A 23,472-nucleotide genomic window follows, 5' to 3' on the forward strand; every position below is an offset into this window, starting at 1 on the left:
AGGGGCAGGGGCAGGGGCAGGGGCAGGGGCAGGGGCAGGGGCAGGGGAAGGGGGCGAGTTGAAGGCCAGCTTGGTCTACAGAGGGAATCCAGGACAGCCAGAGCTATACAAAAACCTGTCTCAAAAATCCAAAAACAAATAAGTAAAAGAGTCCAGGCTTCCTATGGCTTGCAGGAAAGGGCTGTTTGCAGCAGCTCAGCGTTCTTGGCCTTATCTGTTCTAGAAATAAAGTTTCTGAGAGGGAAGGTCAGCTTCTTGTAGTAAGGTTTCTAACTGATCCAGTTTCCTCAGATTAAATGCAAACAAATCTACTTCAAGCAAACTAGAATGGTTAGTTGCCTAACTACGAGTGTAGATTCTTAGTATGAAAATTTAGAATTACAATAAAAAGTTATGTATTTTTGTCAAATTACTTTCAACAAGACAATCCAGTCTTGATGCCAGGGAAGTTGTAAGACTCTTAATGGATTGATGAATGTGTTTTATTTCTTTTTATTAGAAGCTCTTTAAAGGAGACAGTTCTAGGAATTGTATTACTCTCCACTACTTCATCATTTGGACTTACTAAATTCCCACTACTTGCATCTTTTGCTTATGTTTACTTAGGATGCTGTGGGGGTCACAGTGTGAGTCCTTGTGGTCGCTCTGATCTCAGCATCTTCTCTCTATTCACATGAAGACTACTAGTTGGTCATCCCTCTGCACATTTCATAATTTCACTTCACTTTCCGAGAAACCGAAGTATGTTTTGCAGGCACCTGAAGTTTTATTTATAACTCATTCTACAGCTTTACTTGGCTCAGTATTATTTAAAGATATTTGTAGTATTGATTTGATTTATTTTAATTACTACTTTGTAATCCATGAAATTAATACATTGCAGATTGTTTTTATTTTCTGTTCTTATTGTTAGGACTTCTAATGTGTTATTTATTTATTTATTTATTTATTTATTTATTTATTTATTTGTGTGTGAATATTTTCTCCAGATATTCTGAATTAAAAAGAAAAATGAATTATCTTCTCTCAAATTTCATACATATCCAATTGTTTGGTTGTAGGTTTCTTTTTTCCCCCTTTTGATACTTAGGTTTTTTTTTTATTTTTACTTTAAAATATTCTATCATATGTTACATCCCAATTTCCCCTCCCCTTCATCCTTCCCAGTCCCTTTTCCCCCCACCTTCCTTCTTCCCCAGATTCATCCTCCATTTCCTTAAAACAAAACAAAACAAAACAAAAAACAAAACAAAACAAAACAAAACAAAACAAAACAAAACATCAACAAAAGAGCAGGTCTTCCAGGGATAGCAAACAAGCATGGCTTAATAAGTTGGTTACAGTGTTCTTAACAAGTGATTATCACTATCAACCCTTGAGTCTTTATGCATCCTGAGGCTGTGGGTAGAGAAGTAAAAACAAGGGCTAGTAGAGGAGGAGGAGTGATCAGGAGTGCAGGGCATGTTCTGTCTGTCACATATGTTATAATGTTATAATGTCTTCTAATGTTCCAGTTGTATAAATTGCTGACTTTGAGATTGGCGAATGGCGGTTCACACCTTTAATCTCAGCACTTGGGAGGCAGAGGCAAATGGATCTCTGAGTTCAAGGCCAGCTAGTAAGATTCATCCTAAAAAAAATATTAACTATAGAGAATAGAATTAAAACATTTTAAATGTGTATTTATCTCTCTCCCTGACAGGCAGATAAAAGTATGTATCTGGTAGATAGGAGTGTATAAGAGTTTCTTAGGCATGAGCTGATCACAGGCGTTCATCTTTTACAGACTTGCTTCTCTAACATGTTTTATTTTTTTAGGGGATGAACTCTTGTATTAACTAGCTTTGCTTAAATGTTTTGTGATGATTCCCACACAGCCTATTAACAGAAATGTTCTCCTTTCTCTTTCTTAGCCATTCGTCTGCGATGTGCCAATCACTGGTTCTATCTCAGGGTCAAGGCTACGCTATTTCCCAATATTTTTATGGAACCTGATGAAGTATTTTTAGGATTTGGCTGCCCTGTGACTACCGTCTGGCCAAATGATGTCTATGACTTTACCTACCGTACTTACTCCTGTGGCATTGTCAATAAAGTAAGCAGACACACTAGTGTCTATGGTCCCTTCCTTGGACACAGGGACAGGGGCTGTATCAATGCATCCCAGTTGCTATAGTGCTCATCTATCGGCTTACACGAGGCTCTGTGTTTAGTCCCTAACAGCACAGAAACTGGGCATGGTGGATCACACCAGTAACCCATGCTGTCAAGGACAGCATAGATTATATGAGTCCCAGTATCAAAACAAATGTCCAGAGTTAATTATTTAAGTGAAATTCTCAGAAGTATTGATTCCAAATGGGTTTAGGCTTATCTGAAAGCTGGTGTTCTCAGCAATAAGCAATACTTTACCTTCTACTTTGCTTCTGGAAAGGAGGTGTAAGCACATGATTTTTTTAAAAATATGAAACAATGATCTGATCTTTCAGTAAGCAAGTATTATATGGCTTTTATACCCAGGAAGTATAACAGGTTGAAGTCATCTCTTTATTTAGAAATTAGTTCTGCTTTCCATGAGTAATCGTTGGAAAATGGCCTTCTCTCTTTGAGAGCTTGAAGTACTTATAAGCTCCTACTCAAATCCTTTCAAGTCTCCTGAGATCTGTGAGATAAACACAGATTTCAAATTTTCTTTACTCCTGTAGGTTCTTCATGATGTCACTCTGCTGGAGACTCAACTTACATATTTCTCAAAAAATGCTTCTCTACGAGCTGAGATGCGTTTGTCCTGTGTTCTGCACAGGTGAGTGCCATATGCCATTCATGTGTCCAAGGCTCTGGCTCCCTTCAACTCTTTAGATAAAAGACCCCAGCTCCAAATGTTGAATCACACAAGCCAGGGTGGGCATGGCCATTGCTGTAGGGGTATGGCGGCTGGAGGGGCTGAAGCCTAACGGGAGTATAGATCTCTTTATCGTTGGCCCTGGGTTTTTAAAATGACAGTGATCTCCTAGAGTGTTAGCGTGCTGGAAAAGAGAAGGAGGATAATGCACGTTTCCAGTACTAGTCAGAGTGAATGAGAACCTCACTAGTTTCACTTAGCTAGTCAATGAAATGCTTTAGAAATAAGTCCACACTCAAGTTTACTCAGGATGGAGAGAAAAAAATCCTGAAAGATACAGAAATATATGAGAAAAATTAAGGCCAGCATGCAGCATAGGTGGTGGGTGCATGGTGCCGAAGCCACAGGGAGAGGGAGCAGATTCAAATCATACCCACGGGCTGAGATTAAGCTTCTCTTTGTATCTTATTAGTGGATCCCTATGGGAACGTCTAAGGTGTAAATCATTAGCAACTTTAAGCAGGTCTTAGCAAAGTTATGATAAATGTGGCAGGGCCTTAGGGAACAAACTATTAGATTTCTCTGTTCAAAACCAGCTAAAGAAAAAAATTAAAGGTATTTAATTATCTGCTGGGGATCAGCCCCAGGATTCACACAGGTTCCAGCAGAGGAGCTGAGGATAGGGCTGAGGGGTAGTAATGAATAAACGAGTCAGAGACTGTGGCTGGGAGAATCTTGCACCTCTGACTGAGTAGCAACCAGGATGTTTGTTTATACACAGTCCACAAAAGAGACAAACTCAGGATTTCAAAAGAAATACACATTTTTTTCTTTTGTGATACAGATGTTTTTTTTTTTTTTTGGTCCCTGGACAAATGTTACAACTACAGAAAGAATAGGTATTATCAATCTCAAATAATTTTAGACTATGTAAGCATTTATGACATTCGACATTCTGTTCTTCAGAAAACTTAAACATTATACAGAAAAATATCTGAGTCAGTCTAGACAAGTTCCTGAGCCTCGAACAATGCATAGTGATTGAAGGAGTTAGCCTAGTTTAAAGTCTGAAAGCTCTCCCAGGCTGTAGGCTGACTTGCTCCATTCGTTTTGCCTTCTCTTTGTTTTGTTTTTGTAGTTAAAAGACCTCACTGTAACTTAATGTGAGACAGTCTTTTTTAAATTTTTTTATCTTTTATTCTTTAATCTTTTTTTTATAGTCCAGTCTTTGTCCCCCTCCCAGTCTGCTCTCTGACTATTCCACATCCCTTATCTCCTCCCCTCCCAGTCCCCAAGAGGATGTACCCACCCACCCCCAGCACCTACCCTCACCCTATTAGACATCCCCACTCCCTGGAGTCTCCAGTCTCTTGAGAGTTAGGTGCATCTTCTCTGATTGAGTCAAGATCCAGCAGTCCTCTACTGTATATGTATTGGGGGCCTCATATCAGCTGGTCTGTTCTGCCTGGATGGTGGCTCAGTGTCTGACCAATCTCGGGGGTCCAGGTTAATTGAGATTGCTGGACTTCTATAGGGTTGCCCTCCTCCTCAGCTTCTTTCAGCTCTTCTGTAATTGGGCTACAGGGGTCACCAACTTTTGTCTATTGGTTGGGTATAAATATCTGCATCTGACTCAGCTGCCTGTTGGGTCTTTTAGAGGACAGTCATGATAGGTGCCTTTTTGTGAGCACTCTATAGCCTCAGTGATAGTGTCAGGCCTTGGGGACTTGCCTAGACATGGATCCCACTTTGGGCCTGTTGCTGGACCTTCTTTTCTTTAGGCTCTTATCCATTTTTGTTCCTGCAGTTCTTTCAGACAGGAACAATTATGGGTTACAGTTTTTGACTGTGGGATGGCAACCCCATCCCTCACTTGATACCCTGTCTTTCTACTCAAGGCAAGCTCTACAGGTTCCCTCTCCCTACTGAAAGGCATTTCATCTAAGGTTTCTCCCTTTATTTCTGAGAGTCTCTCACCTCCCAGGTCTCTGGTATATTCTGGAGGGTCCCCCCACCTCCTATCTCACTAGGTTGCCTATTTCCATTCTTTCTACTGACCCTCAGGGCTTCAGTCCTGTTCCACCCCCCACCCAATACCTGATCATGTTCCCCTCTTCCACTCCCTCTCTCATTTCCCACTCAGGTGCCTCCCTCCCCCCCTCCTGTGATTGCTTTCTTCTCCCTCCCAAGTGGGATTGAGGCATCCTCACTTGGGCCCTTTAACTTATTAACTTTTTTGAGTTTTGTGGATTGTATCCTGGGTATTCTGTACATTTTTGGCTAATATCCACTCATTAGTGAGTATATATCATGCATGTCCTTTTGGGTTTGAGTTACCTCACTCAGGATGATATTTTCTAGTTCCAACGATTTGCCTGCAAAACTCAGGATGTCCTCATTCTTAATAGCTACGTAATATTCCATTGTGTAAATGAACCACATTTTCTGTATCCATTCTTCTGTTGTGGGACATCTGGGTTGTTTCTAGCTTCTGGTGATCACAAACAAGGCGGCTATGAACATACTGGAGCACATGTCCCTGTGGCATGATGGGGCATCTTTTGGGTTTATGCCCAAGAGTGATATAGCTGGATCTTCAGGTAGATCTATTTCTACCTTTCTGGGTCATTTTGATTTGCATTTCTCTGATCACTAAGGACTTTGAACATTTCTTTAAGTGCTTCTCAGCCATTTGAGATTCCTTTGTTGTGAATTTTCTGTTTAGTTCTATACCCCACTTTTTTGATTGGGTTGTTTGGATTTTTTGGTGGTTGGCTTCTTGAGTTCTTTATATATTTTGGATATTAGCTCTCCATCGGATGTGGGGTTAGTGAAGATTTTTTTCCCAATCTGTAGGTTGCCAATTTGTCCTATTTTCTATGTCCTTTGCCTTACAGATGCTTTCCAGTTTCATGAGGTACCATTTATCAATTCTTTTTTATTGGATATTTTATTTATTTACATTTCATATGTCATCCCCTTTCCCCATTTCCCCTCCCTAGTACCCCCCACCCCTTCCCCTTCCTCTTTTTTGCTTTTATATCATTTTAATTACATGAAAGTATTAAGGTCAGTTCTAGGTTGAGGAACTAACAATATAATAGATGGAAATAGTCAAGGAACAAGCAAGACAATAAACACAAATAGTCAAAGGACAAGCAGGACAATAAACACAAATAGTCAAAGAAGAAGTAAGGCAGTAAACAAAATTCTGTGACCACTCCAATGATCACTGTTTCTAAGGTCTTATCAGGATGAACAAAATATCTGAGCCAACTTTCCTGTCCTAGCCCAAAGTCATTTTCATATCTGAAAACCATTTATCAATTTTTGATCTTGGAGCATGAGCCATTGGAGTTCTGTTTAGGAAATTTCCGTGTATGCCAGTGAGTTCAAGGCTCTTTCCTACTTTCTCTTCTATTAGATTCAGTGTATCTGGTTTATATGGAGCTCCTTGATCCACTTGGACTTGAGGTTTGTGGAAGGTGATAAATATGGAACTATTTTAAATTTTCTACATACAGACAGCCAGTTAGACCAGCACCCTTTATTGATGATGCTTTCTTTTTCCCATTGTATATTTTTGGCTTCTTTGTCAAAGATCAAATTAAATGGAGAGATACTTGAAGAAATCTTGAATTCCTGATCTCTCTAATACTTTTAACATGAAGGGGTGTTATATTTTATCAAATGCCTTCTCTGCATCTAAGGAGATGATCCTGTGGTTTTTTTTTCCTTTGAGTTTGTTTATGTATTGGATTACATTAATGGATTTTCATATATTGAACCAACCTTGTGTCCCTGGGAAGAAGCCTACTTGATCCTGGTGAATGATGATAGTGATGTGTCCTTGGATTTGGTTTACAAGAATTTATTGAGTAGTTTTGCATTGACATTCATTAGCAAGATTGGTCTGAAGTTCTCTTTTTTTGGTTGGGTCCTTATGTAGTTTAGGTATCAGAATAATTGTGGCTTCATAGAATGAATTAGGTAGTGTTTCTTCTGTTTCTGTTTTATGGAATAGTTTGAGTAATATTGATATCAGGTCTTTGAAGGTCTGATAGAATTCTGCACTAAATCCATCTGGCCCTGGGCTTTTGTTGCTTGGGAGGGTTTTTAATGACTTCTATTTGCTTATGTGATATGGGCCTGTTTAGATACTTTATCTGCCCTTGATTTAACTTTGGCATGTGGTATCTGTCTAGAAAACCATCCATTTCATCTAGATTTTCCAGTTTTGTTGAGTATAGGCTTTCTGTTGTTTTTTTGCTGTTATTGAAGACCAGCCTTAGGCCATGGTGATTGTTAGGATGCATGGGATTATTTCCATCTTCTTGTATCGGTGGAGGGTTGTTTTATATGGTCGATTTGGGGGAAAGTACCATGAGGTGCTAAAAAGAAGGTGTATTCTTTTGTTTCAGGGTGAAATGTTCTGTAGATATCTGTTAAATCCATTTGGTTCATAACCTCTTTTAGTTTCACTGCGTCTCTATTTAGTTTCTGTTTCAATGACCTGTCCATTGGTGAGAGTGGGGTGTTGAAGTCTCCCACTATTATTGTGTGGGGTTCAACGTGTGTTTTGAGCTTTAGTAAAGTTTCTTTTATGAATGTGGGTGTCTTTGCATTTGGGACACAGATGTTCAGAATTGAGACTTTCTCTTGGTGGATTTTCCTTTTGATAAATGTGAAGTGTCCTTCCTCATCACCCTTGAAGACTTTTGGTTGAAAGTCAATTTTATTCCATATAAGAATGGCTACTGCAGCTTGTTTCTTGGGACCATGTGCTTGGAAGACCTTTATCTATCCTTTCACTCTGATATGTTTGTCTTTGTGATTGAGGTATGTTTCTTGTATGCAGCAAAATGCTGGATCTTGTTTGCATACCTAGTCTGTTAGCTTATGTCTTTCTATAGGTGTGTTGAGTCCATTAATATTGAGAGATATTAAAGACAGATGACTGTTGGTTCCTGATGTGTTTGTTTTTGTAGGTGGCTTTATGTGCTTGTGGTTCTCTCCTTTTGGCTTTGTTGTGAGATGCTTAATATCTTGTCTTTTCTTTGGTGTAGGTACCTTCTTTATGTTGAAGTTTTCCTTCTAGGATCCTTTGTACAGCTGGATTGGTAGATAAATACTGTTTGAATTTGGTTTTGTCCTAGAATATTTTGTTTTCTTCATCTATGTTGATTTAGAGTTTTACTGGGTATAGTAGTCTGGGCTGGCATTTGTGTTCTCTTAGAGTCTTAATGACCTCTGACCAGGCTCTTTTGGCTTTCGTAGTCACTGTTGAGAAGTCTGGTGTAATTCTGATAGGTCTACCTTTTTTGTATGTTACTTGACCCTTTTCCCTTGCAGCTTTTAATATTCTTCCTTTGTTCTGTGCATTTCGTGTTTTGATTATTATGTGACAAGAGGATTTTCTTTTCTGGTCCCATTTATTTGGTGTTGTATAGGCTTCTTGTACCTTTATGGCCATCTCTTTCATTAGGTTGGAGAAGTTTTCTTCTATGATTTTGTTGAAGACATTTTCAGATTGTTTGAGTTGGGAATCTTCGTTCTCCTCTATTCTAATTATTCTTAGATTTGGTCTTTTCATTGTGTTCTGAATTTCTTGGATGCTTTGGGCTAGGAACTATTATCATTTTGAACTTTCTTTGACAGTTGTATCAATCTCTTCTATGGTATCTTCTACTCCTGAGATTCTGTCTCTTGTATTCTGTTGGTAATACTTACATCTGTAATTCCTGACCTCTTTCCTAGGTTTTCCAATTTCAGGTTTGCCTCCATTTGTGTTTTCCTTATTGTTTCTACTTCCGCTTTTAGGTCTTGTACCACTTTATTCAATTCCTTCACCTGTTTGATTGTGTTTTCCTATATTTTTTAAAGGGATTTATTTGTTTCCTCTTTAAGGGCTTCTACCTGTATACCTGTGTTTTCCTGTATTTCTTTCAGTGAGCTATTTCTATTGTCCTTAAACGACTCTATTATCTTCATGAGATAGGATTTTAGTTCAGCTTTCTGATTTTCAGGTGTGTTGGTGTATTCACGGCTTGCTGTGGTGGGAGAACTGGGTTCTGATGATGCCCGTATATATCGGCTTCTATTGCTTATGGCCTTGCACTTACTTCTCACCATCTGGTTACCTTTGGTGTTTGCTGGTCTGGGTGACTCTGTCTGGAGTCTACCTCTTTTGTCCCTGAGTTGCTTTAGGTCTCCTGGTAGGTCTGCAGCCCTGACTATAGCAGACCACCTGTGAGGCCTTCCAACTGGGTGTTCTTCAGAGGGGCAAAGAAGCTATTGATTTGTTGCCCTGGCTGCAGTAGATCTCCTGGGAAGCCTTCAGACTTTTGGGCTTTCAGAGGAGCAGTCAAGCTGTTGTCCTGAGTGAAGATGCTCTCTGGGGTGGGGTGGGGTGGGTTGGAGTAGGGGTTCTTACCAACTGCTCTGAGTGCAGCAGATCTTCTGAGATGGCTCAGGATATGGTGTCTTCAGGGGAGCAGACTAGCAGTCTGCCCCAGCAGAAAGGACCAGGCAGAAAGCAAGTGATATTCAGTGGGCAGGGGTTTTGGGGAATGATTTGTCCCAAGTCCACAAGGCTCCCAGCAGCAGCTCTGGGACTTTGAGGGGAGGGTTCTTACCAACTTCTCTGAGTGCAGGGGATCTTCCAGGAAGGCACAGGATATGATATCTTCATGGGAGCCTGTGTTCTCTTTTGAACTTAAAAGTTATTGTGCTCTTGTTATATGTTGGAGCATTTTTGGATATATTCTTTCTTTTATATTAATTCTTTTTTTATTGGATATTTTATTTACATTTCAGATGTTATTCCCTTACCCCATTTCCCGCCCTCCCCTCCTGCCCAGGAACCCGCTATCCCATACCCCCTCCTCCTGCTTCTATGAGAATGTGCCCCCACCTACCCTTCGACTCCCACCTCCCCACCCTCACATATCCCCACACACGGCATCAAGCCTTCATGGGACCAGGGACCTCCTCTCCTACCTATACCTGATAGGACCATCCTACTTGCATATACAGCTGGAGCCATGGGTCCCTCCCTAAGTGCTCCCAGGCCGGTGGTTTAGACCCTGGGGGCTCTGGTTGGTTGGTATTGTTGCTCTCTTCATGGGGTAGAAAACCCTTCCAAATCCTTCAGTCTTCACTCTAACTACTCCATTGGGAACCCCATGATCGGTTCAATGGTTAGCTGTGAGCATCCACCTCTGAATATGTCAGACTCTTGCAGACCTCTAAGGAGACAGCTCTACCAGGCTCCTGTCAGCATGCACTTCCTGATAATCCTCATCAGCATCTACCTTTGGTGACTGCACATGGGATGGGTACCCAGGTGGAAGGTCTCCAGGATGGCCCCTCCTTCAGTTTCTGTCCTACACTTTGTCTTCATATTTGCTCCCTTGAGTATTTTGTTACTCCTTCTAAGAAGGACTGAAGCACCCCCATTTGGTCTTCATTCTTCATGAGCTTTATGTGGTTTGTGAGTTGAATCTTGGGTATTTCAAGCTTCTGGACTAAAATCCAATAATCAGTGAGTGAATACCATGTGTGTTCTTTTGTGATTCGATTACCTCATTCAAGATGTTATTTTCTAGTTCCATCCATTTACCTAAGAATTTCTTAAATTCATTGTTTTTAATAGCTGAGTAATATTCCATTGTATAAATATACCACATTTTTTGTATCCATTCCTCAGTTGAAGGACATCTGAGTTCTTTCCAGCTCCTGGCTATTATAAATAAAGCTGCTATGAACATAGTGGAGCATGTGTCGTTGTTGTATGTTAGAGCATCTTCTGGGTATATGCCAAGGAATGGTATATCTGGGTCCTTAGGTAATGATATGTCCAATTTTTGAGGAACCGCCAGACTGATTTCCAGAGTGGTTGTATTATCTTGCAATCCCACCAACAACAGAGGAGTGTTCCCCTTTATCCACATCCTCAGTGAAGGGGAATTCCAGGGTGTGGAGGTGGGAGTGGGTGGGTAGGCTGGGAAGCACCCTCATAGAAGCAAGGGGAGGGAAAATTGGGTAGGGAGTTTCCGGAGGGGAAACCAGGAAAGGTGATAACATTTGAAATGTAAATAAATAAAAATATCCAATAAGAAGAATCAAATATGATAGTTAATATTTCTATTTGAAAAAATTATTGTGCTCTTCCAATTTGTGTTGGGTGTGGGGTCATCCACTAGAGTATGAATGATATACTAGGAGCCAAATTAAAAAAAAAAAAACCTGACTCTTCCTCCCCAAGATGCCATCAAGTATTAATAACCCTTCAGTTAGGGCTGAGGGCTCACAAACTCTTCCCACTCCATGATATGTGACTTGGATTGATCTTACGGAGATCTCATGAAGGGAACCACAGGTACTATGAGCTCATGGATGTAGAGGTCCTTCCATTTTCATCCTGCCATTTTCAGAGACACTCTATCTGTGCCTCCCTGACCTTCAGCTCTTACCATTTTTCCATATCTTCTTCCTTTATAGTGTGTGTGTGTTGTACACATGTGCATATGATGATAATATAAATGACTCATTTGTGGGTGATTACTGCATGTTTTCTGTACATGATCAGTAGTGATTTGGCTGCCCACTGCAGCTAGGATTTTAAAGTCTGGTATCATAGGCTTATGTTGTAAGTGCTTCACTTGAATAAATAGTTTGTTACTTATGGCAACTTCATGAAGTAAAGGCTATGACATCAATTCTCAGGTGAGGAAACAGGCACAGTGGAGTTGAATTTCTTGCCCAAGATTATTGATTGGTCAATGATGGAATCAGAGCATAAACCCATGCTCAACAATCATTGTTTTGTAATGTTTTGAAAAAATAGGAAATCAGTGTGTCTATTAGTCACTGAAATTTGGCCTTGAGTGGAGCTTTCTAAACTATAAGGTCTGAATAGAACTTCAGCACCCTGTGATATTTCTTTTTTCTTCCTTGGTTTTAGTCGGTCTCCTCTTTTCTGTGAAGCAGAAAGTAGAGGAGATTTCACTGGTGATCCTCCTGAATGGGAAGTAGATATGAGGGTAAGAAGAACTGAGCAAGCTATTCCGACGGTGCCACCAAAGTAAGGAGATGCCAAACTAATATTTTACATCTTTGTCAGGCATGACTTAAAATATGCCAAGGAAATAGTCAAGGACATGTCCTGTTTGACGAAAGACACATTGTTCTTAAACAGCTTCTAGGTCAGGCCTTCCTGTGTTTGTTTAAATTGCTAATGATGATAGTGGTCTTGTTAGTCTGTTACTAGACAGTAGAGATGTTGTAGGAACTAGTGGTGTCCCTCTTGGGTAATGTGATAGTTGGTCTTACTTGAAGACAAGTCCAGGAGACATAACTCTGGGTGTGTCTGTAAGGGTCTTTCCAGAGAAGATTAACTGAGTTGGGGTAGGGCTTGCCCTCAAAGTGGGTGGTACCTATGTTGAGACCTACAATTGGTGCTCCAAAGAAACAGTGCTACCTGGATAGCCTTCTTTCTGAACACATATTTATAGTTGTCATCACTGTCCTCTGATAACATCATATTTTATCTCTTCAGCTGTACAACATAAACTGAAGACTCTCAGGTCTCCGAGGAACCTCAGGCCTCTAGAATGAGCAGGCCTGAGCCTGCTGAAGTATCCAGCTTCATGGATCAAAACTCTTTGGTTCTCCATTTCTCCAGAATGCAGAGTCTGGTGATTTCTTATTCCCTTTTTAAAAAGAGACTAATTTGCAACTTTAAGTAAAGTGGCATGTGACATTTATATATTCTCACTTTAGAAAGGGAGCTGTCTCTGCTTTTAACTGTATAGAATTTGATTAAGAAATAAAATTTTCTCATTAATGTTGTCTAATTATTGAAGGACTAATGTGCATATTTTTAAGCCTAATGGACATAAATAGTTATTTTTCTTGAAAAATTGTTAACTATAATATTTTATTCTGAAAGAATTCCATGTATGTTCTGTTGTAGTAAATATTGGAAATCGGCCTCTGGCTCAAACTGACTATCTAAGCTGTAGAGGCTCTGCCTAGCCCAGCAGCCATGTTTCTCAGCCTGAGGTCAACTGGGCTCTGCAGCTACAAACACCACCAACACCTTGATCTGATTTAGCCCTCCCATTCTTCCCCTTAAGTCCTCCAAGATCCGTCCTTCAACTTCCCCACATCTTTCCAACTTTGTCCTTTTTTCTTTAAAAAAAAAATAAAATCTAGTAAAAGTAATTGCTGCTTCTTTCTCTCTTGGAAGGAGGAGTGGAAGGTGGCTGGCTCTCAGCTGAGCTCACAGCCACGCCCCTTCACCAGGTGTACCTGGTCCTGCCCACCTGCATCTGCTTTGGGACATGCTAATATCCTCAGGATGTGAAACATTCAAAGGAAGATTTCATCTACACAGCTTTTAGAAGCTCATCACCTAGGCTGGGGTGGGACTGTTCTGGGATGTCATTGTTTTGGGGCTCACCCATATATTTCTAAGGTGGCCCAGTAAACTCATGAGTTCATCAAACTGGACTCTGGTTCTCTGAAAGAGCAATTGCTCTTTTATTATTATTATTAATTATTATTATACTTATTTACATTTCAAATTGTGTCCTCCTTCCCTGTCTCTACAAACCCTCTTCCTCCTCCCCCTCCCCATTTCCTCTAAGAGGGTGCTTCCCCATCTACTCACTCCTACCTTACTCCTCTAGGATTTCAGTGGGGGGGCACAAACCTTCCCATGACCAAGCCCCTTCCCATCCATTGGTGCCAGATAAGACAGTCCTCTGCTACATATGTAGCAGGAGCTATGGACCCACACATGTATCCTCTTTGGTTGGTGGTTTAGTCCCTGGGTGCTCTATGGGGTCCAGTTAGTTGATATTGTTGTTCTTCCGGTGGGGTTGCAATCCCCTTCAGCTCCTTCATTCCTTCTCCTAACTCTTCCATTGGGGTCCCCAGGCTCAGTCCAACGGTTGGCAGTGAGTATCTGCATCTGTCTTAGTCAAGTGCTGGGAGAACCTCTCAGAGGACAGCCATATCAGGCTCCTGTCTGCAAGTACTTCTTGGCATCAGCAATAGTGTCAGGGTTTGGTATCTGTGGATGGCTTTTCCTTCAGTCTCTGCTGCATTTTTTTTGTTCCCAAGTTTCCTTTAGACAGAAACAATTCTGGGTTAAAAATTTTGAGATGAGTGGGTGGCCCCATCCCTCCACTGGGGGTCATGTCTATCTACTGGAGGTAGTCTCTTCAGGTTCTAGCTCCCTGGTGTTGGGTATTTCAGCTAATGTCATCCCCAGTGGGTCCTAGGAGCCTCTCCCATTCCTGGCATCTGAGGCTTTCAAGTGGTTTCCCCCATTCCCCACCTGCCTTAGTTAAGGTTTTACAGCTGTGAACAGACACCATGACCAAAGTAACTTGTATAAGGACAATATTGAATTGGGGCTGACTTATAGATTCAGATATTCAGTCCATTATCATCAAGGCAGGAGCATGGCAGCATCCAGGCAGGCACGGTACAGGCAGAGCTGAGCGTGCTACATCTTCAGCTGAAGGCTGCTAGCACAATACTTGCATCCAGGCAGCTAGGATGAGGGTCCTAAAGCCCAGACCCACAGTGACACACCTACTCCAACAGGGCCACACCTTCTAATAGTGCCACTCCCTGGGCCAAGCATATACAAACCATACCATTCCACTCCCTGGCCCCCGAAGGCTTGTTTAAACATATGAGTCTAGGGGGGAGGGGGCGTCATACCTAAACATAGCATAATGCAAAATACATTTAGCCCAACTTCAAAAGTCTCCATAGTGTATAGAAATCTCAACAAGGTTAAAAGTCCAACGTTCAAAGTCTCTTCTGAGATTTATCCAATCACTTAACTGTAATCCCCAAATCAAGACAGGAAACAGATGGGCAAACTCCAAACTCTGAATCTCCATGTCTGATGTCAAAGCAGTCTTCAGATCTCCAACTCCTTTTTCATCTTTGTTGACTGCAGCAAACTTCTTTCTCCTGGGCTGGTTCCACTCCCTGTTAGCAGCTATCCTCAGCAGATACCCCATGGCTCTGGAATATCAAACTTCTTGGGGTCTCCAAGGCAACTTCAATGCTCTAACTTCTTATTTTAATGTCTGGGATCCACACATAATCTTCTGGGCTTCTCTGAAGATCTGGTGTCACTTCTGCAGCTCTGCCCTTTGTAGCACTCTAAGCTCAGGTTGATCCACTTGACTGCTGCTGCTGTTCTTGGTGATCATCTTATGGTACTGGCATCTCCAATACTTTGTGGTCTTCCACTGCAACGAGGCTTCACCAACAGCCTCTCATAGGTGCTCTTCATGGTGACAAGCCTCAGCTCCTTTGCATGCCCCTTTCAGTCCTGGACCATCAACTGCAAATGAAGCTGTACCTTCACCAATGGCCACTGTGGCCTCCCACAGTGCCAAGCCTCATCTGTTCTTCATGACCCCATTCATGCCTTCAAAACCAGTATCACCTGAATGACTCTTGCACGTTACCAAGTACAGCTGCAGCATGAGGTACAACATTGGCTATCTCTGGAGCGTAACTTCTTTGTGCTCTCAGAAAAAACTTCCCGGAAGATTTCACCTCAATGATGCTGATCTCTTCTTAATCACCGTTAATTTCTTAGCTCCAGGTGACCAACATCAATTGTCCCAGGAGTCCCTTCTATTCTTGACTCTAAAGCCGGAGCCATGTGGCCCAAACTGCTGAGTTCTGCCGCTTGCTAGAGCTGGAACATGGCTAGTATCCGCTTATCAGGGAGTCTATACCATGCATGTCTTTTTGAGTCTGGGTAATCTCACTCAGGATGGTATTTTCTAGTCCTATCCATTTGCCTACAATAGTTAAGTAGTAGTATATTGTGCAATGTACCACATTTTCTGTATCCATTTTTTTCCACTGAGGGACATCTGGGTTGTTTCTGGCTTTTGACTATTATCAATAAGGTTGCTATGAACATAGTGGAACATGTGTACTTGTTATATGTTGGAGCATCTTTTGAGTATATGCCCAGTAGTAACATAGCTAGGTCTTCAGGTAGAACTATTTTTAATTTTCTGAGGAACCAGCAGATTGATTTCCAACGTGGTTATACCAGCTTGCAATCTCATGGGCAATGGAGGAGTGTTCCTCTTTCTCCGCATCCTTGCCAGAATTGACTGTCACCTGAGTTTTTGATCTTACCCATTCTGACTGGTGTGAGGTGGAATCTTACCGTCATTTTTGTTTACATTTCCCTGATAATTAAGGATGTTGAACATTTCTTTAGGTACTTTTAGGCCATTTGAGATTCCTCAGTTGAGAATTCTTGGTTTAGCTCTGTACCTCATTTTTATTTGGGTTATTTGGTTTTCTGAAGTTCTTTGTATAGTTTAGATATTAGAACTCTATTGATGTAGGGCTTTTAATAGCTTTTAAAAATCTTTTCCCAATCTGTAAGTTGCTGTTTTGTCCAGTTGACAGTGTTTATTGCCTTACAGAACCTTTCAGTTTCAAGAGGTCCCATTTGTCGGTTGCTGATCTTAGAGCTTGAGCCATTGGTTTTCTGTTCAGGAAAATTTCCCCTGTGCTGATATGTTTGAGCCTTTTCCCATTTTCTCTTCTCTTAGGTTCAATGTATGTTACTTTATGTGGAGGTTCTTGGTCCACATGGACTTGAGCTTTGTACAAGGAGATAAGGATGGATCTATTTGCATTCTTCAAATCCTGCGTTTTTAAAAACTCTGATTTTAATTATGCATATACATGTGTGTCTCAGTGTGTGCATCTACATCATGTGTACAGGTGTTTTTGGGGCCCATAGTATTTGAACACAATAGGTAAATCCAATCAGTAAATGCTTAAAGCTTCCTTTTGTATTTGTTTTTTTTTCCATTGAGACAAGGTTTCACTATGTAATTCTGTCTGTCTTGGAATTCACTATGTAGACCAGGCTGGCTCTGAACTCTGAGGTCCTGCCACCTCTCCCTCCTGAGTTCTGGAATTAAAGGCATGAACCATCATAATTGGCAAGTGCTCAGGGTTTTGTTTCTTTGTTTGTTTTGTTGTTCTTTTGTTTTGGTTTTAGAAAATAAATTTGAATTCTTCATGGTATTTTGATAAACTTGACTATTTGAAAGCGAATATTATCTTTGTTTAAAGTAGATGGGCTTACTATCTTGCTGCTTATAATGGGATTAATTCAGACTTAGTATGCTGCACCTCAGGGTATATTTTTGGTGTACTTTTTTTTGCTGTTGAACCATAAGCGGTATTTTTAAGTGTAGGCAGTTATTTATGCTGATGTGAAGTAACCCTATATGGATGTTTTTGTTTTCATTTTGATCTATTCTGTCCTCCACAGACAGCAAGCCTAAGTCTCCACAGATTAAAGGATATGCCAAAGGATCTGTGTGGGGAAACTAAGGGACCCCAAGCATGTGAGCTTAAGAGTAGTGCAAACAAAGCATGTCTCATTTTATTATTAAATCAAGCAAAACATGTGGTGATATTTTCAGTTTGCTTAAGCAAACTGGATGTACAGTGAGGGAATACACTGAATATTATGTCTCATCTTCAGTCATGTGAAAAGAGTCATAACTATTCCACCCAGGCCTTTGCCTTTCACACAGAGATAATGTGCCACATGCCTAGACATTTCCTTCATGTTCTTGCATTTATGTGCATCCACTCATCATAATTTATGCAATGCTTTCTAGCAGGCTACCCAGTGGGAAGATCATTTCGCACTCTGTACTGTCCACAGTTCACTGCTTCCTTATATAGGTCCCCACATATTAACCTTACTTCAGTCAAGCCTTAACTAAGACAATTCATGAGTCCCATGCTGGAGAGTCCAGAAAACTGTTTCTCAATCATAGCAGCAACACCAGACCCTATCGTTTATTTCCTATTGAAAAAATGTAAGAATTCCCCACTTCTATAACACACTACCCTTCCTTAGTGATTACCAACTTTAGGAGACACATACTTATTGAAGTCTCCATATTCTGGGATTAAAGGTTAGCCTCCATGTTGCTAATCTTAATATCCTTATACTTCCCCTTGTGTTGAGCTCATCCAGCCAAGTTGCACTAATTGGCACCTCTGTGCTAATAGATAGATAGATAGATAGATAGATAGATAGATAGATAGATAGATAGGCTTGAGATATGCTTCCAGCATAGGCTCTACTTCCTGGTCCCTGCCGTATAATACATTTTGTACAAATTCCTGTACAAACCCATTTTAAAATAACAAGGTTGAATAATAAGGTTCATCAGGTATGTGGTCCAAGCCAATGCACAAAGCTTGCCACTGAGAGGATCTTTATCCTCTAATGTGTAGCTGTAGTGCTTTCTGACTGCTTTCTCTTTGTCACAGCCTTGAGAAGATTACACTTAAGGACGGACATTTAATAAAAAAACAAACACATTTTACCACTTTCAGCAAGGAGACAGGAATGAAGAATACAAGGATGGCCTCAGACAGTGTGGGATCCTGTCCAGAGGCACTCAGCAGGCAGCAGTGTGTGTACACATCTGAACATGCAGCAACATGAAGAATATAGTGTTCAGTTTCAGTCTGAATCCCCAGGTTTCCTAGGACCATCTATCAACTTATTTGCTTAAATAAATCCAGGCCCACATGCAATCCCAGCACCTGGGAGGTGGAGGCAGGAGAGTCAGGAGCTCAGGTTAGCCTCAGCTATAATATAGCCCAAGGCCGGCTTGGAATACAATAGTTCTTGTTTCCAAACACCTGAATAGTGCTTAAATAAGGTTTAAAAATCTTACCTCTGCCTTGCCATCTCTATTCAGTTTCTCTTTTAGTTATGATATATATTTCCTCACTAATAGCAAAACTCTGTATTAGAACTGGAATGTGAAGAATGGGTTTTGTTTATTCCTTGGCTTTATAAAATCCTTGGATCATTTCTAAAACTCTACAACCAGCTGAGCTTAAGTTTGAGGAAAATCTGATTTATATACATATATACACATGCACACATATACAGAGACAACTGTACGTATATATATACATACAGTTATTTATATATGTATATACATTATATATAAGTACATATATGTATATATATATATACATACATACATTACAGATAATTTTAAACAGATTATTTACACTTATACCTTTGAGTATCACAATTACCAGTGGTTCTGTTTTCTTTGTACAGACATTTGCCTTAGTAAAAATTTTTCTTTACTCTTGAGAGTATTATGTATGAATACAATGAAATATATGTATCCCATTTCTTCTCTCCAACTTCCCCATGCCATTCTCAACATATCCCCTCCCAACTTCATGTTTTTCAAATTAAAAATTAAATTAAAATTAATTTATTTTATAAGTATAGGTGTTTTGCCCGCATACATGTCTGAGCACCACATGTATGTCTAGTGACTGAGTAGATCAGAAGAAGGCCTCAGATCCCCTGTAACTGAAGTTATATACGGTTGTGAGCTGTCATGAGGGTATTGGGAGTTGAACCCAGGTCATCTTGAAGAGTAGTCAGTGCTCTTCACTACAGAGCCATCTCTCCAGTCCCCACTGCTAGTTTTGATTACTCAGTTTAATTAGTGCTGCCACATAAGCATGGGGAACTTATCTGTGGCTCCACCCTCAAAAACAATGGTTATCTTCCATCAGCTATCACCTGCCAATAGTTCCTTAGTAAGAGATGGGGCATGGACAGCATCTCTCCTATCAATGCGCGAATCCTAGCTTAGCCTTAGCTTATTTAATTTTCTAAGTTTACCTGAGTAGACTGGAGAGGATGGCCAGTAATTCTAGAGTTCAAGCTATCACTTAGTAGAAGTCTTTTGGAATTATCTTAAAGGTTTATATCGGCATAGTTTAAAATTAAATGTAGCCCAAACATATGTCAGATGACAACAGAAATGTTAGTAACATTGGGCAAAACGTTTAGAAAAAGAAGGCGAGACAAAAGTAGCATATGACTTATCTCATCTTCCTCTGGTAGTTGATGACTGGGATATTCAAGTTTAGTTTTTAAAAAATTACTTACTGTTATGTGTGTGAGTGCTTTGCCCATATTTATGTTAGTGCACCATATGCTTATAGTGCCACAGAGGTCAGAAAGAGGGTCAGATCCTCTGGGCCTGGAGTTATAGTTGTTAACTGCCATGTGGGTGCTGGAAATCAAACCTGGCTCATCTGGCTCATCTGGAAAAGAAGCCAGTGCTCTAAACAGCTGAGCCATTTCTCCGGCCCCCATCCAAGCTCTCAGGATGGAGAGCATGGTGTGAAACACAGACTTTGTGATCTTGCTACTCATCTGCTCATGCAATGCTAGGAATGGACATTCTCTCAGTAACACTCACAGAAGCCTTGCATTTGTGCATCTGTCCAGAGTGTCTGGAGGACTTGCTCCAGATCTCTCCACAGATGCCCACAACTTTATATATGTAATTCCCCTTTATATCATATAATTTTGCTTTTGGTGTATCAACTATATGTACTTCCAAATACTTTCAATCATCTCTAAATTGCCTCTGGTACTTGGTAGAGTACAAATGCTGCAGAGAGCATCACACTATGTTGAGATAATGGCAGGAGTCTGAGGATGTTAGTGCAGATACATGGCTTTTCAAATATTTGCCTGCAGAACTGATTGTTTCTGAAGATGAGAAACCAAAACATATATGGAATTGACCCTACACCCTGAAACAGATCGAAACCTTGAAAACATTACTCACATGTAACTAAGCAATAATACACATTCAATTCATACTCCTTATGTATTTTTAGCTGTTGATTTTCAACAGTTGTGTTGTAGATGCATCAGTGGGCACTGCAAGATCATTTCTTTTCTGCATTTTTATTGGCTATTGTTTTCTGTAGTGGTCTCTGTCAGATGCAAAGAGAATTACAGGCAAATAAGGAACACTTAAGACAGGAGACCCCCCCCAGTTGATTATCCAACTCCAAATGGTCAGCTCTGAAATCATATACATACAATTAACATGATATAGACTGAGTGGGTTGTATCTACATATTTAGGAATATGTGGATTTATATTTTATTTATAGATGTGCACATTCACATGTGTATTGATGTTTAACAACATTTAGAGGAGAAGGGCAGATGTGAATTTGAGAGAGAACCTAGATGGGACACATTGAGGGGTTTTCAAAAGCATGAAAGAAAAAGAGGAAAATGAGATAATTATATTTTAGTTTCAAAAATAAAAAAAATAAAGACTACACTGTCATTCTCATGTCATGACTGACAGATTTAGAATATGAAGCAAACATAGTTGTCTGGCACTTATATTGCTTAGTATTGGGCTATGCATAAAGTTGTGTGTTATGCATCCATATAAAGTATCTTCTTCTGGTAAAATGATAACAAGGTTTGAAATGACTGATGTAACTTAAAACACCAGCTAGAAGGAAACAGTTGAGCTGGATCTGTAGGGTTTTGTCATACTAAGAAAGCATGTTTTCCTTTGGGTTCCCCCTTTCTAGGGATTTATATTCTTAATATTAATATACTTTTTAATCATGCTTTTTTGTTTATTTGTTTTATGAATTGGCCACTGAATTATGTCAATTAGTAAATAATTGGTTTTTGATTTCACATATATGTGATTTAGAATATTCACATATCATTTCAAACCTTATAATGCTAAAAAATTATGCAATAAAAACTATTTCCAACAACATAGTAGTTACTGTCAATATTGTAATTGAGGGCATTTAGGTCATTCTAACAGTCCATTGTAAATAGTTATCAATTGAAACATTTAAAATATTTTTAACTAATTATTTGAAAAATTCATACACTCTACAGTGTGTTTTTTTTATAATACTTAGTCCTGGCTCTTACCCCTATTTTTTCTCAGCTCTAGCCCTCTTTCCATCCCCACCCCTAACTTTCTGTCTTCTTTTTGTGATACTTTATTGAATCTAATTTGAGCTGCATGGCGGTGGGACCATCCACTAGAGCATGATCCACCTATCAGGTATGCCTCCTTGAGATTTGTGGTGTAAATAATCTGGAGAACCTGAGTTTTAAGTAGTTAGCATATCAATGAGAGCCCCCTCACCTCCACAGGCTGCCTAAACAAGAAAAATGAAGGCAGCTGAGCATGGGCTGCCACACAAAATCACTTAAATTAGCCATGACTTTCCCCTTTGTTTCTGAGTGGTGCTGAGCTGAAAGTTTGCCCAAATGGGGGTCTCTACGGCTTTGGAGATACTGGTTCACCTTGCTGTATTGGTTTGGACTTGTGCTTGGGACATTGATGGTAAATGAGCATTTGGAGATACTTCCTAGAAAGAGTAGTGTGTAACTAACTATTGGTTGCCTTTCATGTAGGCTCTTTTAGAGGATGCTTCCTTGAAAACGTAGGGTTCAGTGATTGCTTTCCATGCAGGTCCTTTCCTCCCTACAGAGCTGTGACGTTGCTATAAATTTTCTAGAAGACAAATACTTTCAGGCAAAGCAGACTTGTGAATCTACATGTTTCCTCTTTCTGCCTAATGTCTAAGTTCTCAGACATCCTCCTTTCCTGTTCTTTGGTCTTTTCTATATAATGTATCTCATTTACAGAAATATTTCATGGCTCTGCATCTCAGTCTGGCTTTTCAAACCTACTGCCAATTATCTGTACTTGATAGTATTGATATTAGTGGTACTGTGTCTCTGAAACTGCCCTTCCCACATTCAGAATCTCCATATTTCCTCTTGATGATGACATTGCTTCCTGTTCTTTTAAAAGTATTGCCCTAGCTGGTTGTGGTGACACAAGTCTATATAATTCTAGTACTTGGGAAGGTGAAGCTGGTGAATCAGGATTTCAAAGTCACCTTTGGCTACATAGCAATTTTAAGGGTAGCCTGGGCTACGGAAACACACACACAAACATACTGCTTGGCCAGTCACCCATATCAGATAGTGATGGTCCTAGGAAGCCAAGAAGACCAAGGTAAAGCAAGTCTGTCATGTTTAAAGGTTCATTTTGATGTCCACCCCCATTTCACCTAGAATTAAGATACTTCCTAGCTTTAAGATCTGACTAAATGCTAGCTTTTCCAAGGCAGAATTCTTGTGTTGTTATTATTTACAAGTTGGCTTGTCTATTACCTTTTGTTAGAAGTGGAGTTTCTTTTAGAACTGAAATACAGGCTTCTTATTTGTCTTTTTGTCTTGGAGACCTTGTAGGAGTGAGGACCATATGAAGGTTATGGTATTCTTTTACTTTACAATGCAGTCTTTAGGCTAGTGCAGCAGTTAATGGCTGAAATAGACAGGACATATAGAGGAAGTAGTAACTAGCAGATTCCAGATTTCTGGGACAGATTGAGTAAGGTATATGTGCCCTGGTCCTAATTACTGTCTGGGGGGCAGGAAGAATTGCTTAAGTTGATGTCTTCAACAGCTATGTGTGGTTCTCAGTAATTTTTCAGATGTTGGAGGGACTACCATAAAGTGTCCAACTGATTGAAATGTAGTGATGGGAGGCAGGAGTAAAGCTTAAAAGCAGGGACTTTCAGTATTCCTAGGTCCACTTACTTTTTCAAATCTAGTTTTAATCTCAGGTGGTGATATCTATATTATCTATCTATCTATCTATCTATCTATCTATCTATCTATCT

At 40.1% G+C, this 23,472-nt stretch overlaps 2 protein-coding genes across 2 annotated transcripts in view; both read left to right on the forward strand.

The window, feature by feature from the left end:
• LOC114623389 (oocyte-secreted protein 1-like) overlaps positions 1–12,414 on the forward strand; it is a 12,888-nt gene extending 474 nt beyond the window's left edge. Inside the window, exons 2-5 of the mRNA XM_028770061.1 lie at positions 1,914–2,095; positions 2,706–2,803; positions 11,808–11,927; positions 12,402–12,414. Of these exons, the coding sequence (XP_028625894.1) occupies positions 1,914–2,095; positions 2,706–2,803; positions 11,808–11,927; positions 12,402–12,414 (413 nt within the window). The remainder of the gene's footprint in view (positions 1–1,913; positions 2,096–2,705; positions 2,804–11,807; positions 11,928–12,401) is intronic.
• Positions 12,415–22,045: 9,631 nt separating this feature from the next.
• Positions 22,046–23,472, forward strand: part of Oosp2 (oocyte secreted protein 2) — an 11,190-nt gene continuing 9,763 nt past the window's right edge. The window contains exon 1 of the mRNA XM_028770083.1: positions 22,046–22,121. Within this exon, the coding sequence (XP_028625916.1) occupies positions 22,046–22,121 (76 nt within the window). The remainder of the gene's footprint in view (positions 22,122–23,472) is intronic.

Source organism: Grammomys surdaster, unplaced genomic scaffold, assembly GCF_004785775.1.
Source record: "Grammomys surdaster isolate TR1022 unplaced genomic scaffold, NIH_TR_1.0 198, whole genome shotgun sequence".
Taxonomy (NCBI): Eukaryota; Metazoa; Chordata; class Mammalia; order Rodentia; family Muridae; genus Grammomys; species Grammomys surdaster.